Source organism: Octopus bimaculoides, chromosome 6 (assembly GCF_046866305.1).
Source record: "Octopus bimaculoides isolate indiv1 chromosome 6, ASM4686630v1, whole genome shotgun sequence".
Lineage (NCBI taxonomy): Eukaryota > Metazoa > Mollusca > Cephalopoda > Octopoda > Octopodidae > Octopus > Octopus bimaculoides.
Genome location: NC_142933.1, coordinates 70,150,553 through 70,176,855, shown reverse-complemented (window position 1 = coordinate 70,176,855; position 26,303 = coordinate 70,150,553). Strand labels below are relative to the sequence as shown.

The 26,303-nt window shown below is 37.8% G+C and overlaps 1 protein-coding gene across 2 annotated transcripts in view; it reads right to left on the bottom strand.

The window, feature by feature from the left end:
* LOC106875696 (uncharacterized) overlaps positions 1 to 26,303 on the bottom strand; it is a 319,885-nt gene that overhangs the window by 76,443 nt on the left and 217,139 nt on the right. The window contains exon 4 of one of the 2 annotated variants that reach the window (XM_089354031.1): positions 13,776 to 13,851. The exons of the other annotated variant lie outside the window; for it this stretch is intronic. Within the exon in view, the coding sequence (XP_089210157.1) occupies positions 13,776 to 13,851 (76 nt within the window). The remainder of the gene's footprint in view (positions 1 to 13,775; positions 13,852 to 26,303) is intronic. 2 annotated transcript variants of the gene reach the window in all.

Below are 26,303 nucleotides of genomic sequence, written 5' to 3'. Positions count from 1 at the left end.
TTCAGTTTCTGCCAACGAAATGAACTCACCAGGCTTTGGTAGGACAGTGACAATCAGTTATAACTAATGCACCATGTCAAAACAAAGAGATACAAACACACACACATTGGGCTTCTTTCAGTTTGTCAACAAAATAAACTCACTGGGATTAGACATGAAAAACACACACATGCATTGGACTCCTTTCAATTTCTTATTTCTTTATTGCCCACAAGGGGCTAAACATAGAGTCGACAAACAAGGACAGACAAAGGAATTAAGTCGATTACATTGATCCCAATGCATAACTGGTACTTAATTTATCGACCCCGAAAGGATGAAAAGCAAAGTCGACCTTGGCGGAATTTGAACTCAGAACGTAAAGACAGACGAAATACCGTTAAGCATTTCGTCCGGCGTGCTAACGTTTCTGCCAGCTCGCCGCCTTCTTTCAGTTTCTGTCAACCAAATGCATTCACCAGGTTTTAGCTGGCCTGGGGTTATCGTAAAAGACACTCATTTGCCCAAGATGTCATGCAGTGGGGCTGAACTCAGAAGTATGTGGTTGAGAAGCAAACTTGTTACCACACAGCCATGCATCAAAAAAATCAGATCACATAGATTCTATGGTAAAATCTATAAATGAATCAGTCAGCCAGTGAGTTAATCATCGTCATCAGCAGCAACAGAAACTGCAACCAGCATCCATTATCATCATCATCCTCCCCATCATAAAAGAATTTAAGCTGACTAGAAGCGAAAAAAAACAAAAAAACAAGGGAGTTAACTCTTACAAAGAGGCCACAAAAACCATTGGTAGTGGCTGATAACAAAATTTCTGTTTAAAAGATCTTATAAATAATGGAAATGCTGAGATAACAGAAAAATTCAAAAGCCAGCTGAAATTTAAACTAAAATTATTCAGAAGCAAGATTCAAGAAATAATGTCCTGAATATTTCCAGCACCTCCACACCCATTTATTATTATTTTTTTTCTTTTTTGTTAAGCAGGGGTTCATTGGTAGATTAACTCTATCAAAATATTTGACTGGCTTTTTATTTTATTGACTACAAGGGGATGAAGGGACCCAGTAGACCCAGTAGAATTTGAACTCAGAACATATACTGAACATACACACACACACACATATACTGGAAAATTATGGCACATACATTCTGATTGTGCTGATTTAAGATTTTTTTTTTTTTTGTAACAGAACATATTTTTATGCTGTGTGACGTTTCTGCTTGTCCACTGTTAAACAGAGTCTTGCAAAATCAAGTCAGCAAGCAGCAAGGCTATCCTAATTTCAGACAGACTTAGCAGGTAGCCAGTCCAGCGCTTGTCTAACATCTATGATGGATGATCCAAAGCAGGTGAGTGGGTGGATGGGTAGATGGACAGGAGGGTAGGAGGGGGGGGGAGAGAGAGAGAGAGAGAAAGGGAAAGAAAAAAGATTTTTCTTTTTTTTTTTCATGCTTTTTGTTTTGCTTTGTTACGTTTTTTTGTTTTTCGCTGTGAAAAGCCAGTTTGTGTTGAAGTATGATAAATGAAGATGTCTGGATAACTTTGAGAACTAAAGGGAGGATTAAGTGATAAATATCCCTCTCCAGCAGCAGCAGCAGCACTGCCACCACCCCCATCATGTCTGCAGTAGGTGTTTTGATCAAACAGGGTCACTAATAGAAGAAAAACAAAAGCGTAAAAAGAAAATAAATAATAAAAACAGAGAGGGGGGGGGAAGACAGAGAGAGGGAGACACAGAGAGAGAGAGAGAGAGAGAGAGAGAGAGCCTATGCACAGGAAATGGTGTAACACGACAATAATATAATATATGCCGAATCAATGCAAGCAGTAAAAAGCCAAAGTACTTAGTATTTTAGGTCAAGAAGCACAGATGAAATCTTCAAACAACAAAGAGAAATTTCAACATAAATCATGTTTTACACGTTTTCCTTTAAATAAATCCTACCCGTTCGGAAACACTGGATTAAGTTCTATGATTGAAACACTGGACTACAAACAACATGGTCAGCAGTTGAAAAACCCTTGTTCCAGCAGCTGTTGCGTGGTGTTGTGACCTTCAAGCAGCGGACCTTAGCAGTGCTTGTACTGTTGTAATAATAACAACAACATGGCAATGACAACATTTGAACTCCTCAACCGTGAATAGAACATCTAAAGGCATAAAAAGAAACTTTTTTTTTCAACTACATACCCGCGACACCTAAAAATCATAATTCCACAACATTAAAGTTGTTTGGGTTGTGTACAAAATTTTGTAGTCTAAAAAGGGATCTATCTATCTATCTATCTACTTATCTATCTCTGTTATTCTGTTACTTGTTTCAGTCCAGTCATTAGACTGCGGCCATGCTAGAGCACTGCCTTAAAGGGTTTCAGTTGAGCAAATCGACCCCAGGACTTATTCTTTGTAGGCCTAGTATTTATTCTATCGGTCTATTTTGCTGAACTACTAAACTATAGGGATATAAACATACTACCATCAGTTGTCAAGAGCTGTTGGGGGAACTAACACAAACATACACATAGACACATACATATGTGTGTGTATACACACACACACACACACACATATATATGATGGTCTTTTTCACTTTCCATCCACCATATCCACTCACAAGGCTTTGGTTGGCCTGAGGCTATAATAGAACACACTTGCCCGAGGTGCCACACAGTGGGACTGAACTCAGAGCCATGTGGTTAGGAAGCAAGCTTCTTATAACACAGTCACTCCTGCACCTATCTATCTATCTATTTATTTATTTATTTATAAAGACCTCCTTTGGTTGTGATATATAAAGATCTCCTTCGGTCATGAATGAGTATGGGATTGCACCTAGATAGTTACCCTCCAAGGCGCAAGTCTGGGCAAGGTTGTTTATGGAAGACCAGCAGCTGACCATGCATACCAGCTTCTCATCTTCACGCCACTGATGTTATCCAAGGGAAAGGCAAATGCTGATACAGTTTGGCACCAGTGACATAGCAACTCCTTCCTACAGCTGAGTGAACTGGAGCAACATGAAATAGAGTGTCTTGCTCAAGAACATAACACACAGTCCGGTCCAAGAATTAAAATCACTACCTCATGATTGTGAGCCCGACGCTCTAACCACTGAGTCATGCACCTTCACCATAGATAAATATATATATATACATATAGATATGTATGTATATACACATACGCAGACACCATATCTGGGTGAAAATTCTGCAGTGGTATGGACCAAAGGGGTGTTTCTCTGCAAACAAAACTCTTGCAGACTATTACCTGTAGAAAAGAGGTATTATTCCAGGCAGAGCAACAGCTATAAAAAGCCGAAGAAAAGCATTTGTTTCAACAGTATTCATATTTATTAAGACCATACTTAAATTATTATGCTAAAAGTAAGCCTGCAGAACCAAGTACAATCTCCGTGGTAACGTAAGTCAAGTAAAAGGGGTTCTAAATCAACAAGTAAAGAGTGTTATCGGGGACTTGAGAATTACATGAACCTAACAAAAACCAAATGTCATGCATATTACATTGTGTGTGTGTGTGTGTGTGTGTGTGTGTGTGTGTGTGTGTGTATGTCTGTGTATACATGCATGTCTGCATGTATATATATATATGTAGATATATGAAAGGTTAGTTGATGGCTCTGAGGAAAGGTCAGAGCCTGGATGGTATAAATCAATGCCCCTCACACTTCCTTCTTCTTCACCTGCCTACTTTAGAAGTAAAACTATATTCGTACACTCCACCCCACACCTTGTAAATGTTTCTTTTCTTCTCCCTTGGCTTTGCTTCCAACATACACACACATACATACATACATACATACTTTAATACTTGCTCAGTTTTGATCGTACCCACCCCCTCTTATTTTTCACTCCCATAACAAAGTGATTTATTCACCGATCATCTTTAACTCAACCCTCCCTCCTTCCCTCAACAAATCAATCAATCAATCGATCAATCAACCACCCAACCGACTGACTGACCATACCCTCTTCTCCTCCTTCCATGTCCTCACCATTGGTAGCATCAGCAAAGGCTTGGGTGGCTGTAGATTCGTACACGACCAGCATTCACTTCTCAACAGCACTTGTGAACATCGTATGAAACGAGTACATGCAGATATAATTCTTTGTTTGTTGGTATCAGCCGGTCAAGCATCAATAAATTACATGCCCAGACGACTGTAATCCATCTTGTATTCAATATGTTCACATCGTGTAAGTATCAAAGATTTCTATGCAAAACTTCACTGGGTCAATATTGATCAAAGAATATCAGTCAAAAATCCTATTTACGATATTTAAATTCTTTCAGAGTATTATTACTTCAGAGCAAGAATCCGTACATATGCCGGACATAATATCGTTTTTGAACTGCAGATACGATGGTTGACTGATCTCCAAGATGCCAAGATATTGAAATATGCTTCTAACTGATCTCCGACTGTCTAGTTTCTCTGATATATTCATTCAAACAAGATCACATTAAGAATCTTGTTATTCGCTAGTTTTTATTCCCTGTTCTTCAAGAGTCAATCATATCAGTCTTAATTTCTATGATACATCTGTCTTGAACTTGTGTCTTCATAACAATATTGTCCAATACTTGTTAGGCATCTTCAACCACAGATTAACATTTGCCATGAGCTTGACAGTCAACAGATTACTCCGTTATTTGAATACTGCCACAAACACATCCTAACTTCACTGTGTCTCCATATCCTTAACATTTTCACTGCTGTTTATTGTACAGATTTCATTTAAAATCTTTTAGTTCATGATAAAATTTAGTTAAAAAGGTAGTAGCAATATCAAAGAAATATAGTTTTCTTCTCTAATTTTCTATGTTCGGTGTCTTTCATTACCTTCATATTCTATCAAAACTTTAATAAACATCACAAAGTTAAGTAGTGGTGGTGGTGGTGGTGGTGGTGATGGTGGTGGTTTCATGGTGTTAGGGAGAGACATACTGCAACTTGATTGATATTAACCCCATGTCAGTAGGTGTGTGGTGATATGTCTTCAGTCACTATTTATTCATAAACTAAGAAAAGTAGGTTAAAAATAAGAGATAGGTGTAGGCATAGCTATGTGGTAAGAGGCTTGCTTCCCAGCCACATGGTTCTGGGTTCAGTCCTACTGTGTGGTACTTTGAGCAAGTGTCTTCTACTGTAGCCATGGGCCAACCAAAGTTTTATGAATGGATTTGGTAGATGAAAACTGAAAGAAGCCTGTTAAACATAGATAGATAGATAGATAGATACATATATATATATATATATATATATATATATATATATATATATATATACACACACACATATACACACATACATACGCACACAACAGACTTCCTTCAGTCTCCACATATATATGTGTGTGTGTTCCCCATCACCACTTGACAACCAGTTCTGGTGTGTTTACATCCCTGTGACATAGCATTTCAGCAAAACACACCAACAGAACAAGTACCAGGCTTAAAAAGAAAATAAGTACAGGGGTCGACTGGTTCAACTAAAATTCCTCAAGATGGTATCCCAGTATGGCTGCAGTCTAATAACTGAAACAAGTAAGAGGTAACAGATACAAATTTTATTAGTTGCTCCAGTGAGATGATTTTACACCTCTGCTGCTATTTTGTACCAGAAATCAGGATATCTTTTATCTTTTACTTGTTTCAATCACTGGACTGCAGCCATGCTGGGGTACCACCTAAAACAGCTTGGTCAAAGAAATCAACCTTGGTATTATTTTTTAAACTTTATTCTTATTTTATCGGTGTTGTTTGCCAAACTGTTAAGTTACAGTGAAATAAACAAGCTAACACATACACACGCACACACAAATGACAAGCATTTACAAAGTTTCTGTCAACCAAATTCATTCACCAAACATTGGTCAACCTAGGGCTGTAAAAGATTCTTGCCCCAAGGTGCTGAGCACTAAGACTGAACCCAAAACCATAAGGTTGCAAAGCCACCTTCTTAACCAGACAGCCATACCTGCACCTTTAATAAATACATGCCAATAAGGAATACACATAAGGTGACGAGCTGGCAGACTCGTTAGCATGCTGCACAAACTACTTAGAAGCAGTCTGTCAATCTTTAAGTTCTGAGTTCAAATTCTGCCAAGGTTAACTTTGCTTTTTATCCTTTTGGGGTCAATAAAATAAGTATCAGTTGAGCACTGGGGTCAATGTAATTGACAACTAAACCCCCTCCCCTCAAAAAAACTACTAGCCTTGTGTCAAAGTTTGAAACCAATGATAAATACAAATAGAAGGGTAGTGATAGAAAGTACAAGATTACCAAAACGAGGTCAACTTGACTTGTTGTGATCTATACACATCTACCAACACCAAGTCTATACCAAACTGCTTTTATGCCGCCAAACATCCACTGTCACAAGGTGGCCAACACCAGATCAATGTCAACTACTTCTTGTACAATGTCTTATATCATTTGTTGGCACTCCGTCGCTTACGACGTTGAGGGCTCCAGTTGATCCGATCAACGGAACAGCCTGCTCGTGAAATTAACGTGCAAGTGGCTGAGCACTCCACAGACACGTGTACCCTTAACGTAGTTCTCGGGGATATTCAGCGTGACACAGTGTGACAAGGCTGACCCTTTGAAATACAGGCACAACAGAAACAGGAAGAAAGAGTGAGAGAAAGTCGTGGTGAAAGAGTACAGTAGGGTTTGCTACCATCCCCTGCCGGAGCCTCGTGGAGCTTTACGTGTTTTCGCTCAATAAACACTGACAACGCCCGGTCTGGGAATTGAAACCGCGATCCTATGACTGTGAGTCCGCTGCCCTAACCACTGGGCCATTGCGCCTCCAACGTCTTATATCATCATCATGCCTCTAACTGCAGGGTAATGTCAACCTGTATGACATCACAGTACCACTAACACCAGATCAATTTTAACACCAGGTCAATTTTAACCTGTACGGCATTCCATACTTCCACAACACGACCACCGACACCTGATCAATGTTAACTTGCTATATGACCACACAACATCCTACACCAGGGCAATGTCAACCAGAATTTGATTCTTGCGTCACCACCACGACCACCACCACCACCACACAACTACTGACATGAGGTTAATATCAATCAAGTTGCAGTATGTCTCTCCCTAACACCATGACATCTCCACCACTTAACACCCGCTATCCAGTCACCACCACCATCACCACCATCTCCACCACTGGTCTGTTCTAGAGAGTTGAAAGCTGAGACAATACAAGATAGATAACATTAACTGCATAAAATGGCTTTTAAAAATCCCTATGGGGAAATACTTGAAGAAATAACTTCTACACACTGTACAGCAATACATGGAAGCTAATCAATGGTCTCTAGCCATTATTGATCAGACATCATTGATTTGTGATCCTTATACAACACACACACACACACACACAAACATTTCTTTTCCTTTTTCCTACTATTCACTCACCTTCACCCTCTTTTAAAGGTTCCTACAACTGTTCTCTCCACACCCCCACCTTTTTCCTTCTTTCCTATCACTTGCTAGATTTTGATTTTCTGTTTGAAGCTTGTCTTCTCCCACCACAAATATATATATATATATATATATATATATATATATATATATATATATATATATAGAGAGAGAGAGAGAGAGAGAGAGAGAGAGACAGAGACAGAGACAGAAAGAGAGAGAAAGTAATAGTGAGACTAACATAGGCATGCATACAGAGAGACTTAGATGAACACACAGAAACAGGCAAGCACACAAAATGAGACAGACATGCATAAACATATCAAGAGAAACAATCACACACACACACACACACACACACACACACACAGATGGTCAGCCTGACACATACAAATTGATGTTAACTGTCACACAAAAACACTACCTGATATATCTGGAATATTTAGTGACTGGCGCTAGACAACTTCCCTCACAGAGATCTAACGAGTAAAAATAAAATGAAAAAAAAAAAGTCAAAGGAAATAGTGTGGGGTTGCGATGGCAATAATTAATCCAAAATACGTGCAATAGTAGGAAAATAATTGATGAGAGGAAAGGAAACACTGATATTTTGAGCTCAGACTCTTTATCAAGGAAGATAACTACAAAGTTCTGTGGTATTATCCTGGAGTTAGCATAGCAATGAAAGTTGAAAGTAGGTAGGTAGTTTGAGCTAATGGTGATATTCAAATTTCATTCCATAAATATGTAAGTACCCTAGGACCAATGAAGCTCACTAGACAAACATGTGGTCTCTCATAGGACTAACCTAGACCACATTCTATCCTTTCACTAATATTGTTGTCTGAGCAAATATAAACAAATTTGTAACTATTTCCAAATACGTATACACACACATATGTAAAAGGAGCAATCAAAATATTGTGGTAAGACAGAGTTTGTTTGTCTCAAGTATAAACATGGTTTGTATAGAGAAGACAGAGGACTCAATAATTAATCAATAAATTTATTGATCAATGCATCAAATACAGTTCACTCCATATCAAGATTAGACAGAAAATTCCAATAAGATGACAGGTACTATACAACTCTGTTTTGAAAGCAACAAAGGTTGCTTATAATGCAATAATCAAATCTATATATAAATGGGATGGAAAAGGTCATTTAGTACTACAAATGCTGCATGTACCTGAAGAGAAAGCACACTGTAATGATTACAGGACATTTGTAATGTTATGTAACACATCCAATGTGGTTTTGAAACAATTGTAGTACTCAAACACCTCTTCCATATCATTTCTTTATATACACAACTCCCAACCTACACACACAATTATTACTGGTGGTGTTCCGTGCCAGCAAGACTTGCAATATTCGTAAAATCAACAAAAGGAGTACAACGAACTTGCCATGGAGAGTGGAAAATCCAATGCTTCAGATAGAATCATTTTTCTGAAATGTTGGCTTTTCCACTCTCCATGGAAAGCTCACTATATTTCCTTTGGCAATGTGAAGATTTTGGGGGCTATAATAAAAGTACACAGACACACACACATATGTATATATGTATATATTTAATCAAGATACCCTTGGCCAGAAAAATAGCCTGTGGTATACGCCTCACTTGGATATTTACCACTTCCAAGGTTCTGCTCGCTGTGAAACATATGGAGCCCAGATTTTATCTACTCCATTCCTTAACTTTTGTATTCTATTTGCATACCTGGAAACCCCAGTTACCAACTGTAAAATATAAAATAATTTCTTTCAGCTTATTGTATTCTGATACAGAAAAAGTTCACAACTTTCTGTCCCAGTAAACCACTATTGCTCCTGAAAGTTGTTTTTTTAATATTTTCTACGGATTGCTTGAAGCTGACTTTCTTCCTACACCTCGATCCTTGATTCTTACATTTCATTTATATATCATGAATATCATTTAAAACAGTGGTTCCCAAACGTTTTCAGGTTGCAGCCCCCTTGACTCTTGTGCCATATTCCTAGAGCTCACCCCCACCTCTTCCCGATGCCACTCAGCATCACAAACATAGACCACTTTCTGCAGCAAATTGTAAACAACAGTATTTCACAAATGAAACTTAACCTAATTAACCCACTGTTTTTGGAGTGGGGGTGGGGGTTATATCCATCGCCCTCTTTTGGCCACCTTATTAATGCCCCACTTTTCTTCAATGCCCCTCTTGATCTTTCCGCCACCCACAGGGGGGCAGTACCGCCCACTTTGGGAACCACTGATTTAAAACATATAGTTAGAAACAGTCACTCTCACAACAGCTAAGTCACACTGTCACAAGCTACAACCACACCTCAGTCACACTCACATAGTATTCCTACACGACCTGTCCCCACTGTCACATGGCACCCCCATACCGCTTCAGTCACACGCTATTCCCATACCACCTCAGTAACACTGTCACATGAATGCTCACACACCAATTCAGTCAAGCTGTCACATGCCATTTCCCTTCCGACAGTAAAGACAAGGTAAACAAAAAAGAAGGAATCAATTTGGAAACTAAGAAATTGCACAGATAGCCGTTTCTCTAACATGTACACATAGACATGCATACATGTATGTAGTTATGTATGTATGTATGTATGTATGTATGTATGTATATATATATAGTGGGAAAGAGAGGAGAGGGTTTAAGTAAATAATATATATCTATGCGAAGATTAATGTGCTGATCATGACACTTCAAACTAAAGACAGACAGGCCAAGATTTATTCATTTTCCACAGGTGAGGAAGTGTAATGTGGGTAACTGTATGAAGGACCTGGACATTGCGCCATAACTCTTACTAAAATTTCAGGCCTTGTGCCTATAGCAAAAAGGATCATCATTATTATTACTGACAGAATCGTTTTCATCCATCTTCACATTCTGAGTTCAAGTTGCGCCAACGTCAACTTTGCCTTTCATTGTTTGGGGTTAGGGTTAGGGTTGATGAAATAAGTACCAGCTGAGCACTGGAATCGATGTAATTGACTATCTCCCTTTCTCAAAATTTCAGGCCTTGTGCTTACAGTAGAAAGGCTTATTATTATTATTATTATTATTATTATTATTATTATTATTATCATCATCACCATCATTATTATTATTATTATTATTATTATTATTATTACTACTATTATTAATAAAAGTGACAGCTTCAGTTGTCTCCAGATCCTGTCAACCTGCTGCAGCATGAGTCACATTTTTCCATGATTTAGCATTTAGTACCATGCTGCTGTCCTTTGCAGCATGCAGTCCTATTGGACAGAACCCCAATCACAATCCCACACATCCCTCATACATGTAATGAACACACACACATATATTTGTATACATACATAACTACATATATATATATATAGATATGCAGGGCAGGGAATCGTCAATTAGTAATAAAATTAATAATTAACAATTTTGCCGGGTAGCTCAGTATGAAAAAACCTTTTTCGGTAAAAAACATTTATAATCATAAATATATAGGGATTGACAGTAACCTGCTTCTCCAACATACTGAGAATTCAGAAATAGCAGTCAAAGAACTACTGATTTCAAAACTACAAATTATTACTCTAGATTGATAGCGATATTTTTGATACACACAGAACAAAAAACAGTAGAGAAGAGCAAAAAAACACTTGCCTTTAGTTAATTTAGTACAATCGTTTCACAGTTAAGAGTAAATAATACTCTATTCTGATCTTCAGCTAAATATTCTAATAAATTTGTTAGGGATTTTGAACTTACTGGCCGATAAATTTCTTAACGTCTTCCTCACGTGGTATTGATGTTCACATGGTCAAAATTAACGTGAGTTATTTAGACATTAACAAATTTATTAGAATATTTAGCTGAAGATCAGAATAGAGTATTATTTACTCTTAACTGTGAAACGATCGTACTAAATTAACTAAAGGCAAGTGTTTTTTTTGCTCTTCTCTACTGTTTTTTGTTCTGTGTGTATCAAAAATATCGCTATCAATCTAGAGTAATAATTTGTAGTTTTGAAATCAGTAGTTCTTTGACTGCTATTTCTGAATTCTCAGTATGTTGGAGAAGCAGGTTACTGTCAATCCCTATATATTTATGATTATATATATATATATATATATATATATATATATATATATATATATATATATATATATACAAGCAATCACTTCTAGTTACAGTAACTGATGGACATGGGACGTGATTGGAGAGAGAGAGAGAAAGAGGCAGAGAAGACGCACAGACAGGCAGACAGACAGAACAACAGAGAGTGAAAAATGATTGACAGAAGAGAGTGTCACCAGGAATCTTTTGAAGGTGATTGTAACTCCACAGCAACTCCATACCACTTGTGTGTGTGTGTGTGTGTGTGTGTGTGTGTGTGTGTGTGTGTGTGTGTGTGTATATATATATATATATATACACACATATATATAGGCATATGTGTAACTCTCAGCTGAACTCAGAAACTAATTAGCTATTATTTTAATTAATATATTCACTTTACTTTATGTTCTTTTATATGCTTCAATCATTTAACTGTAACCATGCTGGAGTATCTTGGGAAAGTGTTTTTTAGTTGAAAAAAATCAACCCCCAGGACTTATTCCTTGTAAGCCCAGTACTTATTCCATTGGTTGCTTTTGCTGAACCACTAAGTCACGGTGACGTAAACACATCAACATCAGTTGACAAGTGATGGTGGGGGGTCCAAACACAGATATAGACATATATATATATATATATATATATATATATATATATCATCATCATCGTTTAACGTCTGCTTTCCATGCTAGCATGGGTTGGACGATTTGACTGAGGACTGGTGAACCAGGTGGCTACACCAAGCTCCAATCTGATTTGGCAGTTATATATATATATATATATATATATATATATATATATATATACACACACACACACACACAACAGGCTTCTTTCAGTTTCTGTCTACCAAATCCACTCACAAGGCTTTGGTCGGCCTGAGGCAATAGTAGAAGACAATTGTCCAAGGTGCCAAGCAGTGGAACTGAACCCGGAACCATGTAGTTAGAAAGAAAGCTTCTTATCACACAGCTACTACTGCACTTATTGGCATAAATTTTAATGATAAAATCCTATCTGGACCCCATTGGAGAACTCCTGGTCTAGAGTCTTCAACATTCTAGTATGGCTAGCATCACAATGGCTGTGTGGCATGGCTATGATCAAGAGGTAGACTTTGCAGGTAACATCATAGGTTACCCACATAGCAGAGCAGTAGATCTGAATAAGAACCGATGATGAGTGAAGGAGACACTTTGGATCTACTGCAGACAATTTTGCTCTGGTCCCCAGTGGCAGGATAAAATGCATTTAGTACATGCTGTAAAGTGGTTGGTGATAGATAGGAAGGACATCCGGCTTTAGAAATTGTGCCAAAGAAATGAAACATCCAAACAAGATGTGGACCCTATAATTCACAACACAGCCTACCTACCTACCTGGGTTTTTTTGTTTTTTTTTCTTTACTACATTTATATATATAAACAACTATAAAGCTTTCTCACAACAAATGATTTTGGCAATTTCCTGCGTCACCTGACATGAAGGCAGCAGAGAAGTTTTGCATAAATTCTCATACTCTTTACTCTTTTTACTCTTTTACTTGTTTCAGTCATGACTGCGGCCATGCTGGAGCACCGCCTTTAGTCGAGCAAATCGACCCCGGGACTTATTCTTTGTAAGCTTAGTACTTATTCTATCCGTCTCTTTTGCTGAACCGCTAAGTGACGGGGACATAAACACACTAGCATCAGTTGCCAATTGATGTTGGGGGGACAAACACAGACACACAAACATACACACATATATATATTATATACATATATACGACAGGCTTTGTTCAGTTTCCGTCTACCAAATCCACTCACAAGACTTTGGTCGGCCCGAGGCTATAGTAGAAGACACTTGCCCAAGGTGCCACGCAGTGGGACTGAACCCGGAACCATGTGGTTGGTAAGCAAGCTACTTACCACACAGCCACTCCTGTGCCTGTGAATTTCTTCCAATCACAACACTGCATTTTTATGAATGAAAGCTCATAAAACCATGCATTAAACTCAGGCTCAAGAAAGAGGCAAATTTAAATCCTATGTTTATTTGAATATACATCTTGAATACTGATTTGAAATTGCCCCAGTCTTTATAACAAAATCTATATATTAAATCACCAAATGTATGCAAATATACACACACAAAGACACATGTAAAAGGCAAAGTTGAGATGTTAAAGAAACTTGCCTGTTATTTCTAGCAAACTGAGCAACCATATAAAGGCTCCCGTGTTGGTTTGCACATACTGTTGTAAATGCAGTATCTATACAGATAAAAAAAAAAAAAAGCAAGGCAAAGCAGTGAATGAGACATTTTAAATGTTTCAAATGTGGGATGAGAATAAATCAGACAAAGAAACATTATTTAATTAACATTGCGTCCCACACTCATCCGAGTCAGGTACTACTAAATATAAATCTAATTTCACCTACCACTGCCCAAATCTAACACTTCCATTGTAGAATTCTTTTATCAGTATACAATTACGAATGCACACGTGGACATACATGAATCCACAAGGACATAAATGTATACACACAAAAGTATATAGATATGCATATACACCCACACACAAGCCTATACATATCTAGAGTTTCTTAATTGCATATTAAAATTACATAACAGAATTTCATCGGATGTAGAAGCATATTTGTCTTTTTTTATATAAAGGAGCATATAAGCATATTGTATTTTGCTCAAAAACACATACACACACACACACATACACATTCAATCAATCAATCAACTTTCCATGTAGATGAACAGTCAAGCCCAAGCAGTCGAGTTTCGCAGTACAGGTTGTACTATTCATCCTTTCGATTGCTGAATACAAAATGTGGCTCGCAAGACTTCTGTTCAGGAGATTTTTCCTGAGTCACCATCTCATACTTGTACACCAATTCACCACAAGATTACCCATTAACAGCTTGTGGACCAAAGTAATGTGAAACGAAATGCTTTGCTCAAGAACACAACAAAACTGCCAATCTTAAAATTGAAACCATGATCTCACAATCATGAGCGTAACATACCCACCTACTAGGCCATCAAACACACACACCTTTTCTTTCTCACCCACCATAACACACTTAAACACACTTATCATCATCATCATTCAATTGCAATCCTCCACCCCTAACAATTCAAGCTTTTCCAATCAAACGTAGTCCCATGTTTGGGTGACTAGCCTTGGTCAATAACAGAATTTGAAACCCTAAGCAGCAGAACCTGCACTTAGAAACCAGAGAGCCTAAACAGAGGCTGGCAAGAACAGTTTGTCCAACACACTCAGAATTCCATTGACTGATGCTTTGCCAATGAACTGTGAAACAATACAAGGCAATGCTGATCTCAGCAGGATTTCAACTCTCAATGCACAGAGCTGGAACAAATGCTGCAAGGCATTTTATTTGACACTGGCAATTTGCCACAGTTACATGCACATCACTAATCTTGTCATAAATGGCATTAAAATGAATATGTTAGATACTGAGTGCATGCTCACAGCATAAATCCCACAAATAATTATCATCATCAACATCATCATAGCTTTGACATCTACTTTTCCATGCTTGCATGGATCAGACGGAATTGGCTGAGGAGGATTTTCGGCAGCTGGATGCCCTTCCCATTGCCAATGTTCACTTGTCTCTAAGTAAGGTAATAGTTCCCCATGACTAAACATTCTTTTATGGAAGATAAGAAACAAACGGCACTACTTGCAGGACAGTAACATCATCATCATCATCACCGTTTAACGTCCGCTTTCCATGCTAGCATGGGTTGGACGATTTGACTGAGGACTGGCAAGCCAGAAGGCTGTACCAGGCTCCAATCTGATATGGCAGAGTTTCTACAGCTGAATGCCTTTCCCAATGCCAACCACTCCGAGAGTGTAGTAGGTGCTTTTACGTGCCACCGGCACGAGGGCCAGTCACACAGTACTGGCAACGGCCACACTCAAAATGCGTTTTTTTACGTTGTCACCTGCACAGGAGCCAGTCCAGCAGCACTGGCAACGACCTCGCTCGAATGATTTTCTAACGTGCCACCAGCACAAGTGCTAGAAGGCAACGCTGGTAACAATTACACTCTAATGGTGCTATTTACGGGCCAGACAGCTGCTCTGGCAATGAACACGCTCGACAGTGCTGTTAGTGCTCCACTAACACTTATTTAAAATTATCATTCAGGTATGTGGGAAGTTTGAAAATCCCTCATGTAGTGACAACTGTGACCTGCATAGTTACGAGCTGCCTTTAGGCAAGGCACAGCCCCTGTTCAGCCAACCTGTCAATGGACTGCAGTATAGCAGATTGTGAAGAGGTAGTGAAACAGCTTAACTGAGCTAATGGTGCTTCTTACATTGATGTTGAGTGGAGAAATCCTAAAAGATTAACAGTCAGGATCAGAAGCAACCGCAACACATCCATAGGGGTGGCATTCATGGGCATGTAATCAGCTACTGAAAGATTCACTATGACTCAAGCTCCAAGTTTGAATTAATAATAATGGAACTGGATGGCAATTGAGAGTATTGAGAATCCACAAAAGCAGCAACAAAAAAAAAAAAATAAAGAAATAAATCTAATAATTATCATGAAGGCGCAGGAGTGGCTGTGTGGTAAGAAGCTTGCTTTCCAACCACATGGTTCTGGGTTCAGTCTCACCTTGGGCAAGTGTCCTCTGCCAAAGCCTCAGGCCGACCTAAGCCTTGTGAATGGAAAATGAAAGAAGCCCGTCACGTGTGTGTGTGTGTGTGTGTGTGTGTGTGTGTGTGTGTCTCCCATCCATTGCTTGACAACTGATGTTGGTGTGTTTACATCCACAAAACTTAGTGGTTCGGCAAAAAAGAAAAAAACCGATAGAATAAGTACTAAACTTACAAAGAATAAGTACTGGGGTTGAATTGTTTGACTAATGACAGTACTCCACCATGGCCAAAGTCAAATAACTAAAACAAGTAAAAGAATAAAAAAATGCAATGTCAAGGCAAGAAAACAGCAACACACACACACATGTACATTTATATGATGAGCTTCTTCTCAAATTATGGCTATGAAATGCACTCACAAGGCTTTGGTTGACCTGGGGCAATAGCAGAAGACACTTGCCCAAAGCACCATGCAGTGGGACTGAACCCAACCCCATGTCGTTGGGAAGCTAACTCCTTAGCACACCTTTTGGACACAAGAAATTTTCTAGGAAAAGAAAAAATAAACCCACGGATAGAACTGACCACAGTATATCACTGGTACACATTTCATTGACATTCCCTGTTCTATGTTTGCATGAATGACAACCATCATCATCATCATCATCTTCCTGACCATCACTCCCACCAACACCATCATCGTCATTTTAATATGCACATTTTAACACTTGCATGGGTCAGGCAAGATTCAGTGGGATCAACCTTCTACAGTTGAATGCTTTTCCAGCCACTGACCCTCCACCTGTTTCTCCATAGCCAGAGGCAACAATATTTCCCCCAAGGCCAGGCATGTTTTCATTGAGAGTTGGGAATGGCAACACCATTTATATGACGGTCATGATGTTTGTTTACAACTATCACTATATATATATATGGTGCACCAGCATGACCGCAGCCACTTGGCTGAAACACATAAATAAATAAATATATATATATATATATATATATATATATATATATATATATATATATATTATACTCACACACATAGACATATACATCTATATATATATATATATATATATACACACACACACACACACACACACACATACATATGGGTGACCCTCTGGTCATGACTGACCATGGGATTGCACCTAGAAAGTTACTCTCTAAGGCACAAGGCTGAGCAAGGTTGTTTATGGAAGACCAGCAGTTGCCCATGCATACCAGCCTCCCCTCTCCATGCCATCAAAGTTATCCAAGGGAAAGTGAAAAGCACCAGTGAAAAGCACCAGTGAAATCGCAACTAATTTCTACAGCTGAGTGAACTGGAGCAACGTGAAATAAAGTGTCTTGCTCAAGAACACAACACGCAGTCTGGTCCGGGAATCGAACTCACAACCTCACGGTCGTAAGCTCGACGCTCTAAACACTGAGCCATGCACCTTCATACATATATATATATATACTTCAGGCAATCCAATGAAGCTACATGAAGAAGATAGCCTCTATGCAGCATATAAGCTATTAGGAAAGACTCAAGAGATTCAGACTCTATTCCTTAGAGCATAGACGAGAAAGATATGCCATAATATACATCTGGAAGATCCTCGAAGGAATTGTCCCAAACTTTGGCATCGAAAGTTACACAAATAAAAGAACTGGACGCCATTGCATAGTGCCAAGGACTCCAAATTTGCCATCAAGATGTAGGACAAGATACTGCAATAGCCTGGGCTTCAGAGGTCCACAGCTCTTCAATATCCTCCCGAAGGACCTGAGAGACTTGCATGCGGTGGATGTAGGTGTCTTCAAGATGAGGCTGAAACTCTTCCTGTCAGGTGTCCCAGATGAATCAACTTCACGGCAGGAGGTGCAGATGAGAGCGGCTGCATCAAACTCTCTCATGCACCAAATGTCAATTCCTGAAATAAAATTTGTGAAGTAAAATTGTGTAGCAACACCAAATGGCGGTGCCCCAGCATGGCCACAGCTCATGAGCTGAAACTAGGGAAAATGAAAAAATGAAAATGAAATGAAAATGAATGATACATATACACACACATTTATATATATTACATCCATCCATCCACATATATATAGAGATAAAAGAGAGAAGGGGAGAGGAGAGAGAGAGGGAGAAAGAGAATTAAGATAAGTATTTTTAAAAAGATAAAAACAATGAACACTAGCTGAGTGAAAGAAAAAGAATGCTGCAAATGTGTAGAATCTAATATTTGTATATAAACCATATATTTATACGTGTGTATGTGTGTGCATGTGTGTGATGACTAAGATGGCAGATCAACTAGACATGCACACAAAATTTAGAAGTCTCCTAATTTTGGCAAATAATAGACTTTCGTTTAAAATCTCATGTGACATTGTACTGTGGAAACAAATTGATTTGTCAATTCAAGGTTGTTGTCACAGCTAATAAAAGCCTTCAAATATCATCAAGATGGAGATGAAGTCTGTGGAATCTATCAGTGCGTTATTTAATACCTTTGGGTTCGAGCATGTCCAGGCCAATCACGGCCTGACCACCTTTTTCTCACAAAGGCCACTCGCTACAGCAGTAGTAGTAATACTGAGTGCCTAGTATGAACTGATGGCTGGGGTGGATGGATGGATGGAGGTTGGCATGGCAGTAGCGTGATGTCAGTGAAGAAACGTCTGTTAGTCAACAACCATCTTTGCAATTTGTAGTATTTTTAGTTTGTCTCCTGCCACTGTGTTATTGATAAAGAATTTCTTCACTCTGTATGCTCAGACAATTTACTACGCGCGCACTCACACCCTCACATACATGTGCACAGGCGCACACATGCACACACATACACACGCAAAACCTTTATCTTGTAATAGTCACTAAATTGTGGCCATGCTGGGGCACTATCTTGAACGGTTTTAGTCATTGAGATCGACCCCAGTACTAATTTTTTTTATTTTACAGGTTCTTTTGCCAAACTACTAAGTGGCATGAATGTAAATAAACCAACACAGGTTGTCCACAAGTGGTGGGGGACAAACACACACAAAAACAACCTCCATCACACATACACACATATGCATGACTGGCTTCTTTCAGTTTCCATCTACCAAATCCACACACAAAGCTCTTATCAGCCCAAATCTATAGTAGAAAACACTAGGGCAAGGTGCCACACAGTGAGACTGAACCTAGAACCATGTGGTCAGAAAGCAAACTTCATACTACAAAGCCAAACGTGTGCATATACATACATACATACATACATACATACATACATATATATATATATATATATACATACATACATACACACACATATATATATATATATATATATATATATATATATATATATATACCTATCTTATACAAACATATACTGCATATGTGGGCATGTGTAAATATGTTTGCTTGTGAGTGTGTGTATACACATATGGTTAACATATTGACATATATGTAAAAATTATATATATATATATATATATAGTGGAGATCATTAACCAATACATGTGCTTGTATGTGTGTGTCCACATACATGCATGGGTGATGTATGTATAGTTTCCTCAAACACAGGCTTTACTATATACACACTGGCATATCTCTGTACTGTTCAACACTTCAAATATATATTTATCTAAATCTATTCATCCACTGAAAGGTCCATCAACCTAAGCACATAAACAGACCGATATATACACACATATGTGTATGGGTAACTGACTATATGTACGTGTTAAGTACGTGTGCATGCTTCTGTGTGTGTGTGTGTCTGGAGTGATTCCTGCAAAAGCAGAAAGCAGGCCAAAAATGAGTGAAGCTAATAAACGGTTAATCCTGTGACAACATTAACTCGGAAGCAAAAATAACATCGATGGCGTCGGGAGCCAGCAATGGCGGTGCCGGCAGCAGCACGGTTAGCCTGACATTCAAACTGCCAACAGAAATTCTCTGGTGTCACAGCTTTGGAACCACCGAGGAAAGGTGAAGGTCATTAACCAATAGATTCCAAGAAACGAAAACGAAGTAGTCCTTTTTCTTCTGAGCTGTTTGTCAGTGGAAGCCAGTGAAGATGCTTCACAAGCCTTGCTCCCGTCATGTCAGAAGATGCTGATATACAAGTGTCAAATAACCAGCAACACATGCACAGGGTGTTTTTGTTTTAGGCAGTCAGCGCCAGAAATGAAGGAATGATCTGACTCATGTTATCAGGAAATTGATTATCACAGCTTTCAATGGCGTGCAGTATTTTTCTTCCGCTTTCCTAATGAATCGCATGGAATGCCTATTTATATATATATATATATATATATATGCATACATGCGTGTAAATATATGCATGCACGTCATTGTGTGTATGTGGATATATATACATACGCACACCATTACTTATATGTATATGAATATACCATGATGAATGTGTGTGTGTGAATATATATTCATACATATTGTGTGTGTTTGTATATGTGTGTATGTGTATATCTATATATATATATAAAGAAGGAAAATAAAATACCAGGCAAATGAAAAAACACCACATACCAGTATTTGTCACACACAATGGTTCTGAGCAAACTTAGACACACAGTAAAAGGTTACTTAGCAATACAAACAGGAAAGCAAATTAAAGAAACAATATTGTATTTGCTTAGCTTGAGAGAAAGAGAGAGAGAGAAATTCAAACTCAGACCCTGAGTTCCACACCATTTCAGTGTTATCTAAAACAATAGAATTACGTATAATTTTATCAATTATTTATGTTTACCATTTCTTTTCCCAATATTTATTTATAAGCTGATGAAAAAAAATTGATTTTCCTTTCTCTCTCATATTAACCCTTTTGATACCAACCTGCCTGCAACTGTTCCTGATTCTATGAGAGAAACTTTTAAGGTGATTAAAATTAAAAACCTTCCCCTAAAATCCTATGTTAATTTATGATTCATGGAGTAGCTTAACCCTTTAGCATTTACATTATTCTGTCCAAAGTAATGCTCATTTATTCACATTTTTAAAAATTAATGAAGCATTATTTTGTAACTTTCAGATTTTGATGAGGTAACTTGTTAATTTTTAGAATGATATTGGTTTGAGAGGAGAGATCCGGGGCTGATTTGAACGTAAAACTTCTAGAGTATTTTGGCTGGATATGGTCCGTTTAAATGCTAAAGGGTTAATAATGACAAGATTATTTTACTAAAACACCTTGTTGCTTTAACTGAAATGAAAGAAGTATTTGAAACATAATTTTAGTAATGAAAGGGTTAACAAGCATTTGATGGTTCTGCAAAATTTTTACTTTTAGATGTTGTGAATGAATTACTGTCATGGGTCAAAGAGCTCATAAGAGGGTCTAATGTTTGTTCAAAGAAGATAGATAGAATGTTGAACAGTTGTCTGATAAAGACCAGCCTACTTTTGGGGAAATACTGCTGGTAGCTGAACTAAAAAAGTAAAACAAAAATTAATAATTAATTTTAGAGAACATTCCTACTAGCTAACATTGGACTCTCTCTCACATAGGGAGAGAGAGAATCAAACCTTGTTTATAGATGTGCTTTGGTTAGCTCACATTAGTTTGTAAGGGGCATAAGGCTAGTTTCGTTGTATGGCGTATATATTTACCCCAGGATGGGATGTTGGTCCATCAGAAGATTACTTATTTCTATCAGCTGTGTTGACTGGAGCAATATGAAATGAAGTGTTCTGCTCAAGAACACAACACATTGCCTGGTTCAGGAACCAAAACCACAACTTTACAATCAGGAGTCCAACACTTTAACCACAAAGCCATGCACTTCAACATATATGGGTTTGGCTGAAATAAATCCATGGAACGCTCTACATCAGTGAAGGGCATCAGTGGCCCATGGGACTATCTAAATAGCATGCCTAATGAAAGATTCGCTTAAATTGTTTTAGTGCAGGGCCTGCTTGTTGATGAGCAATGTCTTGTGTGGCCTACATCTCCAAAAAGTTTGCCTATGCTTGCTTTATATGATGCTTCAGAGTACTAGAAGCAGCAGCCAAATCTCACAAATCACACCTAGCTGTCTTAAAAAAGGGAATAATACAGTCCAAAATCCCCAAATACATTTACATTTGAAAACAATCAGAATAATGGCCATGGCAGGAAAATGCCTGATTGTAAGCAGGCAGGTTCTTTCAGGGATGACCAGAGTAAAACAACATTGACCTCAGTACAAAACAGGAACTACTTACACTTCCCAACTGAATCATCATCATCAACATCCTCCTCCGCCTCTAACATCCATGTTCCGTGCTAGCATGAGATGGATGGTTTGACCAGATCTGATGTCTGCTTTGCTATGGTTTTTGGCATGTAAAGTGGTTGGCATTAGGAATGGCAAAGATACCCTTTCTAATGCCAAACACTTTACAGTGTGGACCATGGACTGGGTGTTTTTCATACCACCTGCACTACTGAGTTTGTCATACCATTCGCAGTACTTCAAACTATGGGGAAGGTAGGGGCTTCACGCTAAGAGGTGAGGTGATTAATATGAATGTGAGGTGGTGGGGGACAGAGCTGATTTCTGTAGAGGGATCTACATAACTGCTCACATCTTGAAAGAGGAAGAGAAAACGATAATCAACACAAAAAACAATTAAGAATTAAACAAAAAAAGAGTCATCCAAATATTAAAATCTCACAGTTCTACTATTTATGTGGAGGTGGCAGTTGAAGAGGGAATGCCAGATAAAAATAAATGTTTCAATGATAAGGTGGGATTTGAACTCAAAAAGCACAGACATACACCAATTTACATCTCTAGGATGGTACCGTTTCCATCCAACCCACCAAGATAGAAAGAAAATAAAAATAAAGCAGAAATGTTCTCAGCATGATTTGAACTCAGTGCACTGACAGCCAGAACGAATGCTGAGGTAATTTATTCAACACTCTAATCATCATCATCATCGTTGTTTAACAGCCATCTTTCATGCATGCTTGGGTAGGACACTTTACAGGAGCTGGCCAGGTAGAAAAACTATCTTAAGCTACTGTGTCTGTTTTGGCAGAGTTTTTACAGTTGGACGCCCTTCCTAACACCAACCACTCTGCCAGTTTACCTACCAACTATTTACATAAAATAATTTAAATTCTATTTGGCCATAAATTTTGTTTAATAGAATTTGCAACAAACTAATAATAATCAAACAAAACAATTACATTAAGTAGTGATGCATTCATGATGATAAAAACCCTCGTATCACTCTTTTTAAGTATCTGAATTTCAATGAACATTACACCTACATACCTACATCTATATACCAGCTGCCTAGAGTACTGGCACCCTTTGTACCCATGAAGATGAAGATGCTCAATGACTGGTTGCAGATCTACTACTTGGATATGAGTTAACACTGACAGACCAATATACAGGGTGTCCACAAAGTCTGGGTACATGGAGTAGATAAAATCATAACATAAACAATTAAATATAAGAAATAATAATTTCTTAAAAGTATGTGTTAATCTCCATGTACCCAGACTTTGTGGACACCCTGTATAATCATCATCATCATCATCATTTAATGTCCATTTTGCATGCTGGCATGGACTGGAGGCTTGACAGGAGCCAGCAAGTGAGAGGACTGCCCTGAACTTCACTGTTAGTTCTGTCATGGTTTTTACGGATGGATGCTCTTCCTAACGCCAACCACTTTGCAGAATGGACTGGGCCCTTTTCACGTGGCACCAACATTTATCTTTTATCTGTCTTAGTCATAGAACTGCAGTCATGTTGGGGTACTGCTGATATATAACTATCATCATCGTCATCATTTAACATCTGTCTCTAGTCTCTTTTGACGTGGTTTTTATGGCTGGATGTTCTTCCTAACGCCAACCACTGTACAGAGTGGACTGGGTGCTTTTCATGTGGTACCAGCACTTATCTTTTATTAGTCTTTGCCATGCTGGGGTTCTACTTCGTAGTGTTTACTTAAACCAGTACTTAGTACTTATTTTAATAAATCTGATACTTAATCTGTCAGTCTCTTTTGTCAAACCACTAAGTTAAAAAAAAAACAGTCCTGATCGTCAAGTAGTGGTGGGAACAAAGACAAACATAAAAACGCACACACATGCATACATACATATATATGGACTTCCAAAATGTTTCAGGTAATAGAATTCACTCACAAGGCATTAATTAGTGTGGGGGAAATAGAAGACACTTGCCTAAGGTGCTTCACAGTGGGATTGAACCTAAAATCACTAATTAACATGCAAATGACTGAGCACTCCAGAGACTGCATACCCTTAATATAGTACGCCAGGGAGAATCAGCATAACACAGAGTATGACAATACAGGTACTACTCATTTTGGCCAGGTGAGTGAACTGGAGCAAAGTGTAATAAAGTATTTTGCTCGAGGACAATGCACTGCAGGGGACTGAGCACATAACCATACAATAGTGAGCTGAATAATCTAACTAGTAACCCACACACCTAAATCAAAAGAAGATGATTCTAAAAATAATGCTTAAAGTATCTGAATTTGCAGATGCATCCAACCCATGCAAACATTTAAAGACAATGACAAAAAGGAAATACCGTAAATTTTTAAAAAATGTGCGTTTGTGTGTGTGTGTTTGTGGTTATATATATTATTTGTCACACACACACACAAATAACCATTCTGAGGTCTTTTTCAAATTAAAAAAAAACATAAAAACAAATTTTTTTTAATAAATAAAAAGTGGGGGGAGGGGGGAATTCCTTCAAGCAAGTGGCAAGAGTGAAAAAATAAAACAAAAGAAACACAAAAGTAAACAGACACCAAAAATAAAAAAAAATTTAAAAATCTGTAAAGGAAAAAAAAAATGACAAAATAACCATGAAAATGTCAAAGTTTACTGAAACTTTTTTCAATGCCATGTTTATCAAAAGCTTGACTGGTCCATAAAACAGATTTGTTCTTAACTTCTTGAGTGCTTATATGTAGAGACATTGCTGTATAGTGATGCTCTCTGAGAAGGAGGTGGGGTGGGGAGGTGGTGTGGGGAGCAAGGCAACAAACAAACAGGACAAGATGCCATAGAAAATTAACTAAGATAAATCTAAAAATTACAACTGAATACAAGAAAAAAAAATGAAAAAAAAAAGATTTAAAATATATAGTAAATAAATGTAAACAAAAAAAAAATTAGGAAAGATAAAATGAAATAATTTCTGCCAAAATATTGAATCTAGACATTGTTACATGTTAGAGTCAAGTTATGTTGTGCTTGTCTTTGTTTTTTTTGTTTTTTGTTTGTTTTTTTGTTTACAGATTTGAGAAAGAAAGCATCACAGAATCACAGAAGCATGACATATGGCAAAGGGCACCTACAAATGGAACAACAAAGAGAGAGGACCAAGGAGAGAGATAGGGAGAGAATTGCATATTTTAAGGGAGGGAGGGAGAGTGAGAGAGGGTAATGAATATACTGGTATTTCTTAATTGAAGAGGTCACAATGTTTGGGTCAGGTGGAGTATAAAGCAGAAGACTTTCTACAAGAAAAGGTCAAAATGTCACACCAGTGATTTGTAAGCTAGCAGTGCTGGCCACTCAACCTTGAACTGTTTTCAGGTCTTTTGCTGTTATTTATTTATGTACTTTATTCTTTTTTTTTTTTCATAAAAAAAAAAACAATAAATAAATATCTCCAGGGTCTGCAGCAGGTGATGGGCATATGTTGTAGTTTTTGTGACATTGTACATTTTCTCAATCTAATTTTTTTTTGTCTTTTTTCACCATTAGTACATTTAGCCATTATGGTTTTTTGGGTTTTTTTCTTTTTCAGTTTATTTTTTTGTTTTAAAAACATTTGGTATACTTTACTATTTGGTATTACATATTTGAGGTGGGATTAGTGTTCAGGTGTATTTTATATTTTTATATATATATATATATATATATTTTTCTCTCCATGTTATTTTGATTCTTTCTATTGTGTCGGTAGTGGCTCAGCTTTCTGCATTTTTTCAGAGTCTGAAAGCTGTGTGCATGTGTGTGCGCGCGCATGCATGCATGTGCACGCATAAGAGAGTT